General features: G+C 52.9%; 1 protein-coding gene across 2 annotated transcripts in view; it reads left to right on the forward strand.

The window, feature by feature from the left end:
• Positions 1 to 694: 694 nt before the first annotated feature.
• The window catches only part of PRRX1 (paired related homeobox 1), a 70,280-nt gene continuing 58,197 nt past the window's right edge, over positions 695 to 12,777 (forward strand). For both annotated transcript variants that reach the window (XM_037034906.1, XM_037034907.1), the window contains exon 1: positions 695 to 1,928. In XM_037034906.1, coding sequence (XP_036890801.1) covers positions 1,688 to 1,928 — 241 coding nt within the window. In that variant the 5' untranslated portion in view covers positions 695 to 1,687. The remainder of the gene's footprint in view (positions 1,929 to 12,777) is intronic.

The raw sequence follows: 12,777 nt of genomic DNA on the forward strand, positions 1-12,777 counted from the left end.
GCGCCGCAGCCGGGGGTTCCTACGCGCGCGGAGAGACTCGACTCCATTGGCCGCCTTCTAGATCGCTCCCCCATCCGCCCTGGTCCGCGGAACCAGCGTGGGAGAGACCCATTAGGGTCGCCGCTGTTATTTTATTGCGTTGTTTAATAGGCTGTCTCCGCCGGGCCGAACGTAGCCTTCCCCTGCTTTGCTCTCTCCCGCGTTCCCTCTCAGACGCTCCTCCACCCCCCACCCCAAAAACTGTTAGACCAGCCGGAAACGTTAAAAAAAATAAAGGTAAAGGCAGAGGGAGAAGAACATTTGATTGAGATGGTTGTGGGTTTTCTCCCACAAGCTCCCCCGCAACTGTTATCAAAACATGCAAATGAGATTTCCAACAGGATCCTGGACAAATCTGGAGGAGTTAACGCCGCGGCAAAATAATCGGCCCGTTTGAAGTGACTGTGGGTTTCAGTGCGTCTTTTCCCCTCGTGATACTATTGCAGGGGAATGGTAATTAGACCTTTACTTAAAAAGTCCAAAGGGGCTCTCTGCTTTCCCCTCCCTCCCTCCCTGCTCCCTCCTCCCTCTCTCCTTCCCTGGCTCCCTCCCTTCCTCCCTCCCTCCCTCCCTCTCTCTCTCTCTCTCTTTCTCCCTTGCTCAGATGTTGGCAAAGGGGGTTTTCTTAATCAGACTGTTTTTTGGTCCGAGGGAAAGGAGGAAGAAGGAGATTGTGATGGGAAAGGAGGTCTGTAGAACGTCAGGCAGCGCACAAAGGCTTTGCCACGTAATTACAGGCTCCCATTAAGGCCAGCGCTGCCCTCCCAGGGGGCTCCAATTTTCTTGTACTCCCTACAAAGACTCCTCTGCATGCCAGTTTGTGCCTTTTGAAGTGCCAGAGAGCTTCTTGATCCAACTGAGAAGGAAAAGGAGTCTCGCAAGAAGAGGGGGAGAGAGGGAAGGGAAAGGGGGGAGCCCGCCACCACCCTCCTCCGGACTCTCGAAGCCCTTTTTTTTCCTCCTCACGAAAAGTAAAGTGAGAATCCTGCTCTCCAGTACATCTGCAAGACATCACCCTCTCCTCCTGAAACTCTAGTCGCTCCCGAGAACCCGCAGGAGTGCGGAGAGGGGGAACACGTTTTCTTGAAGATGTTTTAAAGCTGGAACAAGCCTTCTTCTGTTGGTGCTTGAACTCTTGCCTGGGAATAACTTTTTTAACCTTAAAAAAACCCACTTTGATTCTTCTCTCCCACCCCTTCTTCTCTCTTCTTGTGTTTGCCTAACTCCCCCGCCCTGCTGGCCTCCCCTCTCCTCTCTCCCCCTTACTATTATTTTTAGTGTGTGCGTGTGGACGCTTTGGGAGAGGTGGAAGGAATTTTTTTTTCTCCTGACTCGAACGTAGGGTGACTTTTTGATTTGATTTTTTTGGGTGTGGATTATCTCTTTGGATCGCGCCGGACTTGGCCTCAGGAACCAGGCCGGGCTGTCAAGAGAAGGCACTGCTCTGCGCGAGGGTCCCCCGCCCTCTTTCCACTATTTTTGTGTGTGTGTGCTTCCCCTCCTCTCTCTCTCCCTCTCTCTCTCTCTCTCTCTCTCTCCACTCCCCCCTCTCTCTTCCCCACTCGACTCCTCTCCCCCCTCGCGCCCACAGCGTTTGGTGTTGATTCGAGCGGGAAGAGGGGGGTGGGTGGGATCGGAGGGGGAGACCATGACCTCCAGCTACGGGCACGTTCTGGAGCGGCAACCGGCGCTGGGCAGCCGCTTGGACAGCCCCGGCAACCTCGACACTCTACAGGCGAAAAAGAACTTCTCCGTCAGTCACCTGCTAGACCTGGAGGAAGCCGGGGACATGGTGGCGGCGCAGGCGGACGAGAGCGTGGGCGAGGCGGGCCGGAGCCTGCTGGAGTCGCCGGGACTCACCAGCGGCAGCGACACCCCGCAGCAGGACAGTGAGTGAGGGGCGCATGCCCCCGGGGCTGCGCGTCGGGGACCGAGGGTGGAGGCCTGGGCTGGGCTGCTGGAGCCCGCCCGGGGCCACGGGGAGAAAAGAGGGGACAAGGGGAGGTGGCCGCAGTGGCCGGAAGAAGTGGCCACAGACGGGAAGGGGGATGCGGAAAGGGGGCTCCGCTGAGGGCGTCGCCCGGCCGACTCTGCAGGGAGACTCCGAGGCCTCGCGGCCGGTGTCAGGGACGCTGCCCGCCTCGGATTTTCACCGAAGCCGCCGGGGCTGTCGCTCAGTCCCCGGAGAGCACAGCGGCCCGATCTCCCCGCACGGAGGCGGCAGGGCTGGGAAGGCGGTTAGAGGCATGCCGATTCGAGGAGCCCGCCCCGATCGGGAAGGCGGCGGGTTAAAGACGCTGAGTCAGGGCGGCGTGTGGGTTCGGGGACAGCAGGGACAGAGGAGGCGAAGGGCGCCGCTCACAGGAAGCGGGACCGACACAGCTCCGTCGGCGCAGGCGCTCGGGCTCCCGAGGCCTGGCGTGCCGGACGGGCTTCGCGGGAGCGCCAGGCCAGCCTCCCGGGCTGCCCTCTGCCCGCTGCTGTCGCCTCCACCTGCAAATGGGTGGGAGACCCTGGCCGAGTCAAAGGCCCAGATCACCCCTGCGGGTTGAAACCCAGCTACCGACCCGCATGAACCCGCACAAGGAAGAGGCGCAGGGAGAGCGCGGGCTCCGATGCTGAGCCCGGTGTCAGTTTGGAGGGGCTTTCCCTGGTGGCCCCAAAACCTCCAGAAAACTCCACGCATGGTCTCCCTTCGCGGTCCTCCCTGACTGGTAGCGCGCCCGCAGGGATGTTGCCTATAGTGACCATGCCTTTAAAACGGGACTCCAAGGGCACCCATACTCCCCGAGTCCGTAACAGACCTGTCACCTGGCTCATCCCAGGCGACCCAGGCGGGCGGATACTTCCTCCTCGGAGTGTGCAAGAGCCTGAACTTGGCCGGAACTTTTAAGATGAGGCTGGTCTCTTTCCCTGTCACTATTTGCCAAATTCTCTTTTGTCTTCCAATTTGGAACTTGTGGAACCAGGTATTCTGTGACCAAAACGAAATAAACCCTACCCAGTGTCAGACTGTCAGAAAGTAGACAAAGCAACCGGACTTGGAAACAGCCTGCGGGAGTGGAGGCCTGGGCGGGGTGGTGGGAACCCCCGCTGCAGTGAAGCAGACGTGGGGAGACCCTCTCTCTGGCCCTCGCCCCTTCCTCCGTCCAGGCCTGGGCTCCCCTCCGTGTATTTCAACCACAATAGAACTGGGACCTATTCACCCTCCCTACTTTCAGAGGCAGAGGGCGATGGGAGCATGGCCTGACCTGTCCCTAGGGAAAGATTGCCCACTCTGAGGAATTAAGGCCACGCATCCCCAAGTGTCGGNAGCCTTCGGGAGTGGAGGCCTGGGCGGGGTGGTGGGAACCCCCGCTGCAGTGAGGCAGACGTGGGGAGACCCTCTCTCTGGCCCTCGCCCCTTCCTCCGTCCAGGCCTGGGCTCCCCTCCGTGTATTTCAACCACAATAGAACTGGGACCTATTCACCCTCCCTACTTTCAGAGGCAGAGGGCGATGGGAGCGTGGCCTGACCTGTCCCTAGGGAAAGATTGCCCACTCTGAGGAATTAAGGCCACGCATCCCCAAGTGTCGGGAAGGGCTAGGCACACCGCACCCGACAGAGACTTTCTTGTGGCCAGAGCTGGGGCCTCAGGCGCTGGCAGCATTGTTTGCAAGGACATGTCTAGCTCCAAGAAAATGCACTGCAAAATAGTATCGTGATTTTTGTAAAGGTGTTACCAGGGAAAATTTAAACCTACAGAGAGTAGGGAGCACAGTATTCCGCATTGCCCCGTGCCTGTGGCCCAGCTTCGCCAATTCTGCACATGCTGCCCTTGTGTCCCCGATGATCAGCTGTAACATACATCACAGTTCTGAGCCCTGGAGGCTGGACCCACAGCAGAAAACCGAGCCGTGAAGAAACTGCTCCTCAGAAGAACAGGGTGGGACAGGCAGGACCAGCCGGCTCCAAGAGCTAGCAGAGGGCACTGAAAAGCAGGCCCAAGGCCCAGGGCGGCAGCCTGCTCGGCGACCGGGCTGGCTGTGGTGGGCGCAGGGTGCTGCAGGGCTGAAGAGGCGCTGCACACTCCTCTGTGTGACTCCCACTGGGTGCCACAAGAAGGGAGCGTGGATTGGTGGTGGCCTTCTAGTGGGTACTGACTGAGCCGGGATGGGCAGAGGGGGCTGCTGGGAAGCACCCCCAACCCAAGGTGGAGGCCACCACACCTGCGGTTCAGGAGGCAGCCCAGGGAAGGCTCCTGAGATGAAGGGCAGGTTCAGCCCAAGCTTCGCTATGCATGCGGCATCTGCCTGCAGCGCTCAAGGAAGCGCAAAGGGCAGTGGCAGGCAGAGTTGGGGACGGGGAAAGGGACAAGACCCGTGAGAACCTGCCTGTTTTATCAGTGAGCACATCTCAGAGTTTCAAGGAGTAACAAGGCCTAGTGGGGAGTGGACCCCAGAAAGGAAAGAGAGGTTCAGAGGCTGCTGAGGAAGGATGATCAACAGTTATGGAAGGAGGTTGCAGAAAGCAGAGCTAGGTGATGGGGACAAAGTGACCATCACCAGGGGTTGGGAAAGTAGCCGAGAAAACACATACACATATAGACAGACGGCAAGGGACTATTCTAACAAAAACCTGTTGCTTTTAGAAGCACGGTTCCCTCCTCCTCCCCCATCTCTGGACGGGAGAATAGGAGGTCCGGTAAGTTGCAGGAGAGCAAGTGTCCAGGAGGACCTTTGTCCTTGGTCCTTGTCCTCCACCAGCAGTTGCCCAGGAAGCTGTGGTGGGCTACTTGGAAGCCAAGACTGGTGGGGCCTGCTGCCTGCTGGGGACACTGAATCAGGGAAGAAAGGAGTCTCCCAGCAGAGGACGAGAGACGGGCTCCCAGCCCGACAGGGAGAGAGCCCTGCAGAGTCAGGCACTCCTTGAAGCCTGCTGGGCATCTAGTTCCGAGTGGGAAATGGAGAGAATCTCTTTTGGAGAAATAGGGAACCTTCTGAGACAAATTTTACGCTCCCAACTCTATGGATACGTGTCCTTCCTAATTTTTCTTTTGGGCTGAAATTACTTAAAACAGACCCCACTTACACTTGCAATTTTAAATCAGTCGTGTTGCAGATTTTTCCAATTACAACCTGGGCCAACGCTGGCAAAGAAAAGCCATGTACCCTGTCCCCAGTGAGGGCTTCCCGCTGATCTCCCACACCCGCGCCCCAGAAATTCCGTTTCCCGAGTTGGTTGAGGTTCACTCCACTTCTCTGTAGAAGGACTTCTTTCCTCTATACTTATTCTTCCACCCTGTAAATTTCTAAGCTTCTAGGTCCGACTACCTTAAGGATTTAAAGAAGCGGTTCTTTTAACACTGTCGGATAGTTGGGGAGTGTGGAGTCAGGGGCGGGAGCGTTCAGTGGGGCGGTTGTCCCGGAGAGGAAAGAGCAACAGGTCGTAAACCAGGCAGACCTGCTCCTAGGAGGACGGTGCATCCCGCTGTCATTTCTTAATCTGAACTTCTGCAAACTCTTAAAGAAAAAAAAAAAAGCCTGCCTTCCACGTTCCCAGCCTCTAAATTAGTGAAACCAGATTGTCCTAATAAGACCTTTTGTTGGAAACACATGTAGTCATAAAAAGGTAGACGGAAAGTCAATTAGACACGCGCGCGCACGCACACACTCACAGGCCGGCGCTAAGTGTGCACCGCACGCAGCTGGGGCCCGGCAGGGATGGGATGCAAATGCGGCACAGAGGCCCAGGAAACTGATTTGTCACAAAGGGAGAGGTGTAAACTGGGCGCAAAGGGATTGCTCGCCAATGCCTCTGCCAGACACCCCGGGCCCACCTCCACTTACTACTCCTAGAGCAACAGACACTCAGAGATCCGGAACATTCTCTGGGCGCTCCCCAGTTGGAATTCACATCAGAATATCAACTTCCCTGGAGCCTCAGCATTTGCAACACTTATGGCGCCAGAAATTTTCTTACGGGGCACCACCCCAGGAACCTGGAGCTGGTGCGGGCACTCTGAAATTGGGCCTTTGTTATCTCAATGCGGGGGGGGGGGGGCGGCGGTCAAGAAAATACATTGTTCTAACGGTAGCCCGGGGGAAGGATCTCTTTAGAGGGGGCAGGGAAATCCAGGATGGAGGAGGGTCACTGAGCCCCCGGAGTCCAAAATGAAGTTCGGAGGAGGGTGGTGAACCCTGTTTATCTTACATGCAGGGGCAAGGACTGGACGGCCTCCGTCTCTTAATCAATGTCGGAGAAACTGACAGCGTAGTGTCGCGATTCCCTCTGCTTTGGAGCCTAGGGCCACTTGGACTTTCAATTGTGAGGAAGGCGGGCCTGCAAAGCCCAGACTGCCATCCTCCCGGCACCAGATCCCCCAACTCTAAAAGGAGGGTCAACGCCGCCACCTTCATTCCCCCGCAGAGGCCGTGTCCAGGACTCTGGAGCGCCTCTCCCGTAGCTTAGACGTGGCCCGAAGCCGGCACCATGGTCCTGCGACCTCGGCCTCCCGGGCATGCTCAGGTCAGAGCCGAGCGGCGTCAGGGGGGCAGCGGTAGGTCACACACGGGTCCCTGCGGTTTCTTCATCTTCCCAGGGCCTCATTTTAGATTTTACAACCGGAGTGAATAAATCATCTCCAAATCAACAAGATGTCACCCACCCACCCTACCCTCCCCGCGCGAAACTCCTCCCGGTAACTTCAGAACCGACACTACCCCACTGGCTCCGAACCCAGTTTTGAATGTAGTTCTCCGCCAGTAGCCACTTCCTTTTTCACATTTAAGTGGTATCAGTTGATTTTCAAGCAGGAGAATGCCTAGACCAATTTGATTGCTACTTTAAAACACGCCGCACTCTTGCCATTCTTCCCCTCCTTCAGCATCCCACCAAAGCAGACCCCCAGCTCCCAGAGAACCTCCGCCGCAGAGGCGCGCGAGCCTCGGACACCTCCGTGACGCTGCAAGTCCGGGCGCGCGGCGCCCCGCGCCTGCCTCGCGCTCCCAGCAGGACGGTTCGCAAAATACGCATTTCTTTTTTACCCTTTCGGAGAGATGGAGAGAGCAGATGGATTAGGAGGTACAACGTTTAGAAACCCAGGGAATCTTTGTAGAGGAGATAAGCCTCGATTTCTGCTTGCTTCTTTTTCACCCCCTACAAGGGGTGATGAGGGTTTTGGGGAAAGAATCTCCCCAGAAGAAAAAGTGAAACGGGGGATTGGCGTCCTCCAGCCAAGCCTTTTCTTAAATTCTCTAACAGCGCCCTAGGGCAGTGTCCTCTGGGGTCGAGATCAGGCATTTACAGGAACTGTTTGATAAAGGGACAACGCCTTGCGGCCTCTTGGTGTCCAAATGCTTGTACGCAGCGCAAGCCGCTGTGTAACCACCGGGCGCTCTTTGCCTCGAATTCCGCGTTTTAATTTCGTGTCGGCCGAGCACCACTCCCACCGCGTGGGCGTCCTTTACCTCCCTTTCCCACGGTACCCGGAGGATGCAATTGTCAACAGCATTGCCATTTGTCCTCCAGAATTTGGATTCTTGTAAAATCGAATAGCTTGGTGAGCAAGCTAACAGGCACCCGAAAACCAACAGACTCAAACAGCAATGACAATGTCAACGAAGCGCCCCGGGCTCCCTTCCCCTACACAGGCTGTTTCTTTTTAAATCAGTCCCCGCGGAGACTAACTGATGAGCCATCTAAGGAGGGACAGTCGTCGTGTTCAGGGTCAGAGGTTTGTTTTCCTCAGGTAGCTCTTGAGTAAGAAGTCTCCACGATAGTGTGAATCTTAGAATCTTAGTTGCTCTTTGGTGTCATCCATCTAATTTAGTGAAGCAGCCACAAGGAAGTGGTCAAACAGAGAATTATGGGCGATCGAAGTTAGGTTTAAGACTCTAAAAAAGTCACTACATTTCACTTGTCCTAGAACCATTTTTCTTGGTGAAAAAAAATATCTGGGAAGCTGATTACAGGGGCGATGGCCACTCCGATGGTGACTCAGGGGACAGGAGGGGAACAACACGTGAAGGATGGCTGTAGAAGAAAATTTTATGAAAGGGAATAAAAAAAACATGTCAAATCAATATCTCTCTCTCTCTCTCTCTCTCTCTCTCACACACACACACACACACACACACACACACACACGGTTTCTCAGAAGCGTCTGAGGACAATCAGACTCCAGGATTCCGTTCTCCAAGTTCTCACCCGTAGGGGTGAGGGCCTGAGCTATGCCCAGAATGCGGTCCTACTCAGGATGCAGCCCCTTTGCTGCAACAAGCAAGGAGGGAGCCGCAGCTCCCAAGAACAGTGGGGCTGAATGTGCCATTAGTGATTTCCCCAGACTCCATTCCAAATGAGAAATAAATTCGAAAAATGTGTGTTCATTTGCATCCCCAAGATCGGAGTAATGAGAAAGAACAAGGGCAGGCCCTATTTTGCCTGCTTCAGTGGAGTTATTTGCAAGTGATTGGAAATTTTCTCAGCGGCGCTTAGCAGCAAGGGGAGGGACTTCAGAGGAACTCCAGCGGTAGGTGGGAAGTGGAGAGATCTTGGTCACGGAGGTCCCTGGGGCAGGAACAGCGGGTGCTCTCTGAATCTCACCTTTTCGGAGGTGGGGTGAGGGAGGAGTAAAATAAGGTGAGGGGAAATTAATTCAATAATTTAGGGAATTTAACTTTTAAAGCAGATTTCACAGTGTCTTAGATTTTAATGATCTCCACGTAGGGGTGGGAAAAGATGTAAACACCCCCAGCCCACATCTGTCCTTGGCCCTCAGCCTCCCAGTTCCAAACGCGCTGGGGCCCAGCTCTAGGGTGGTGTGTCCCTGACTTGGCCAGGCTCACCTCTCCTTACCTTCTTCTGCCTAAAGGGGGCGCATTTCTCCCAGGCCGGGCGGGGACCTACCGCACCTTCAAACACCTTTGGACTCATGTAGGAGAGAGGGGCGTGCTAGAAGGCCCTCTACACCAGCAGCAAAGGATGGGAAGTGTGAACACTGCGGAGACACTCCAGCAAAAATAAACTCCACAGAGACATGGAGATAGCTGGGAGACAGTCTGCCTTCCTCTTTGAAACGAGGGTGGCCAGGGTTGCAGAGTGAGCTGGAAGGAGCGGGAGGGAAGCGGCATTAAATGCCCCCAGGTCCGTGAGCACTAGAACAGCTGTCTGGTTCCCTGGGGAGGGAGAGGGTTCCTCTCCAAGGAGGTGGGTGGGACCTTTTCGCACAGGAACTCCCAGTGTTTAAGAAAGCGAGGCAGATTTGAGAGGCGCAGAGCTGGCAGTATTAGTGAGCCGCTCTCACCCTTGGCCTCCACTGATCCTCCCTTTTGGAGAAAGTTTCAAAAGCCCCAAAGGACATACAAGAGTAAATTCTTAACCCCCCTCTGTAAATTTTGGGAAATTCTGCTCCTCTCCTTACCCAACTCCTTGACATTGGGGGTCAACAAGACAAGGCATTTCTGGGAGCATCGTAGCGGCAGAGGGAAAATTGTGTCTTTCTGGTGTAGGTGGTGGTAATACACACCTTCCAAAACAATGTGAACTCGGGTGCTCACAAAAAACAGAAGCACAAGGCCAGGAAATTGCCTTCCCACAAACATTTGTCTGGGAGTGAAAACATTCACCCCATTCACTTAATTTCTCATCATTAGTCATGTCATTATATTTTAAAGTCCCTCACAGCGCTGGAAGGTGGTGTGGTTATAAATAGGCACAAAAACAGACTGGCACTCTCCCAGTACTCCAAATATACATGGGGAGGCCAAATCTTCTCAAAGGGGATTCAGACATGCAGCTTCAAGGCTAAGGGGCCCAAGTCAATCAAAGTTTGAGCCAGAATATGCTAAGTTTAATCAGCTTGACTAAGGGCAATGTGAAGGCCTAGCCAACACTTCTGATAGCGAGAGAGAACCACATTTTCTCAAGTTTCCATTGTATTTGTCCACACAAATTCATGCTGGTCTGCAAAGCGCTTGATAGAATTGGCTTGGGCACGGCAAATGGTAGGGGACTCGTTGTTCCAGCCTGCTGTCCTTTTCTTCTTTGCATTCCCTGTGCCCCACCTGGCTGTCCAAGACCGCTGTGTTGCAGAGCGATGGGTACCTGGAGGCCACAGGAGCCCCTGATGCCGTCCTACCCCCCAAAGAGGAGAGGGCTGTTGAGCTCAACGACATGTTGGGTACCATCTTTTTATGCACTTTCCTCTCCGATAATTCATTTTATCATAGCCTGGAGTGACTTCTTGGGAATTGAGGTTTGGGGACCTGGTCGCCATTCTGTCTTCTAGGTAACTCATGAATCTATGAAGTTGAACGTTCCAATCTTTATACCTGGGCACTGACAAAAATCACGACTAATCCAGCCTGGAGGGGACATCAAATAACTGCACGTTGTGGCTTTTCTTTCCATTTTTACCAGTGCCGTTTCCCTAAATCCTGGTCTGGATTACAGCAGCCACATCCCGCTGGGACGGCAGCCAACCTGTTGTCTGTACACAGTCCCTGCTCACCTAGTGACAGAATGAGCTCCTCTCCTCAGTGGACCCCCTTCCCCAGCTGGCCTAAGTTCCAGGCCCCTCCCCTCCCCTTCCCACTTTATAGCCCTTGCCTTGGACATCTCTAGGCCGCCCATTTCACTCACCATCTCTATAGTGAGGCTGCCAGGGCACAGCTTCAAGGTCCTCTTAGAAGTGCGGGCTCAGGTATGCAGCTACCTACCCACACAGCATTTCTGTTTGAACATCCTAAAAGTGCTTTGACATCAAAAGCAAGAAAATGTGCCACGAATGAGCTCCCTTTCCCCAGCCTGGTCCTCTATAGCTTTTCCTCTTTTCCTGTACAGCACCATGTGGGCGTTCAACTCACATTTCACCTGTGGCTCCTTCCTTCACGCTGCTAACCAATCCATCCCCTGGCCCCAAGTTTACTGGCTACCATCACTCAAATCCACCTCCTTTTTACCCCTCCACGGTAGCTCACCTGCGATGCCGTCCCAGCCTCCTAACTAACTGGGTCTCCCTGCATCCATGCCTGTCTTCCTCCGTGAGCAGGTAAGGAGCAGGGCAAGAGAATATCTGCAGAATGAATGAATGATGAATGCCAATGTGTTCTCTCACAAACTCACTTTTAAGAAAAATCCATGGCTCTCCCCGTCTTTAGAACTTATAGTTGCTTTTCATTTTTTTCTACATCAAAGCCAAACTGTTGATCCTGTTTTTCCCCTCATCACCCTTTATCATCTGCATTTCCATTCCTGCCCCAGTACCTGCCCATCACACACACTGCAGACCCCACTATTTTCCTAGCATGTGGGGGGGCAGCAGGGGGTCTGAAATCTCCTTTCTGCTTGTCTAACTTTGAGTCTGAAATGCCCTTGCCCCCCCCCGGCCCCTTTTTGCAAACTTTCCCCAAACGCCCCTTGGTGTGAACACCTTCCTTGACTGCTTTGTCTCAGACCAAGCAAGTCCCCTTCTCAGTGCTTTCTGTAGAAATAGTTAACGCCTTCACAAATATTGCTTAGTTCTCTTCTAAATATTTATAGTTATTAATTTGTCTTGAGAATTTTAGATTAGAGGCTTTTACTGGGGAGGGCGATTCCACTGTGTAAACAGCAGAGCTGCAACAAGCAGACAAACAACTTTGGGGTCTAACTTAGCTGTGCTGTTCTTAAATGATCCAGCTTGAAGTAATTTTTGAACATAAAAGTAATTTCAAAGTGCAATACTGCTCATTTAAAAAATATTTGTGTTTTTTTTTTACGTGGAAAAGTTTAAATAGGAAAGTAAAGCTGTTTGTATTTCAACTGTAGTAGACACAGTTAATAGTTTGGTGCTAAAATATTTCCTCTTGATTTTTACCAAATTTTTGTATTGACGTTGTTTACTACTGTTTTTTCTTTAATCAATGGGGGAATTTGTAATCCCATTTTCAGAGGTTGCGTTTCCTCCCAATTCAGAAAACAAACATTTAACCGCACGTTTTTCTCTGTTCCCGGGAGGATGATGACCAGGTCGGACAATGACAGAGTCCAGGGCACAGAAGTGTGTTTTCACGGAGGAAGGGGCACTTATCACAATCGGAAACAGTGCGTTTATCCAGAGACAAAAGTCTGCAGCACCCCAGGCCTTAGGTAGCAGGATAATCACCGAGAAGATATAAATTGTTATTATGAAGTCTATTTAAAAATCACTCTCTGGCAAGTTGAGGTTAAAACATTTGCTCGATGAACACAAATATTTTCTTTGGGGAAAAGTATTAACAAGTGATAGAAAATCTTGTAGAAAAAATTTTAAATGATGAATTAGGTGTATCATAATCATGCCTTCTTCTCCTGCTCATGAGAAAGGGGGGACAGGGAAAGTAATTATCATTTTTGAGGCCTCAAAACCACCCTTGCCCAGTCCCGGTTCCTGCCGGCCGGTCCCCACAGCGCCTGTTTCTAAGGGAGGAGAGGAGAACCGCTCAGCCAGTTCCCTGCTTACAGCCAGATGTGCCGTTCAGCACTTCTAATCCTCAAGTTCAAGGAAAGACCACAGGGTGAATCCTCAACACATTTGAGAAATAAAACATAATTTAGTTCATTAATCATGAAAACTGAAACCTGCAGTTTTGCTACACACGTTTCAAAGGCTGGCTCCCTTCTGACAAGAGAAACAGAACAATCTCGCTGCACGTTGCCTTGTTCTCAGCTTCTCTCGGGAAGGAGATTTTTCCGGGCGTGGTCATCTTGACTCAGAATATATGGAAACACTATTTAAAT

The sequence above is a fragment of the Sturnira hondurensis genome, unplaced genomic scaffold (genome assembly GCF_014824575.4).
Source record: "Sturnira hondurensis isolate 20B ecotype Veracruz unplaced genomic scaffold, ASM1482457v3 Scaffold0022215, whole genome shotgun sequence".
Taxonomy (NCBI): Eukaryota; Metazoa; Chordata; class Mammalia; order Chiroptera; family Phyllostomidae; genus Sturnira; species Sturnira hondurensis.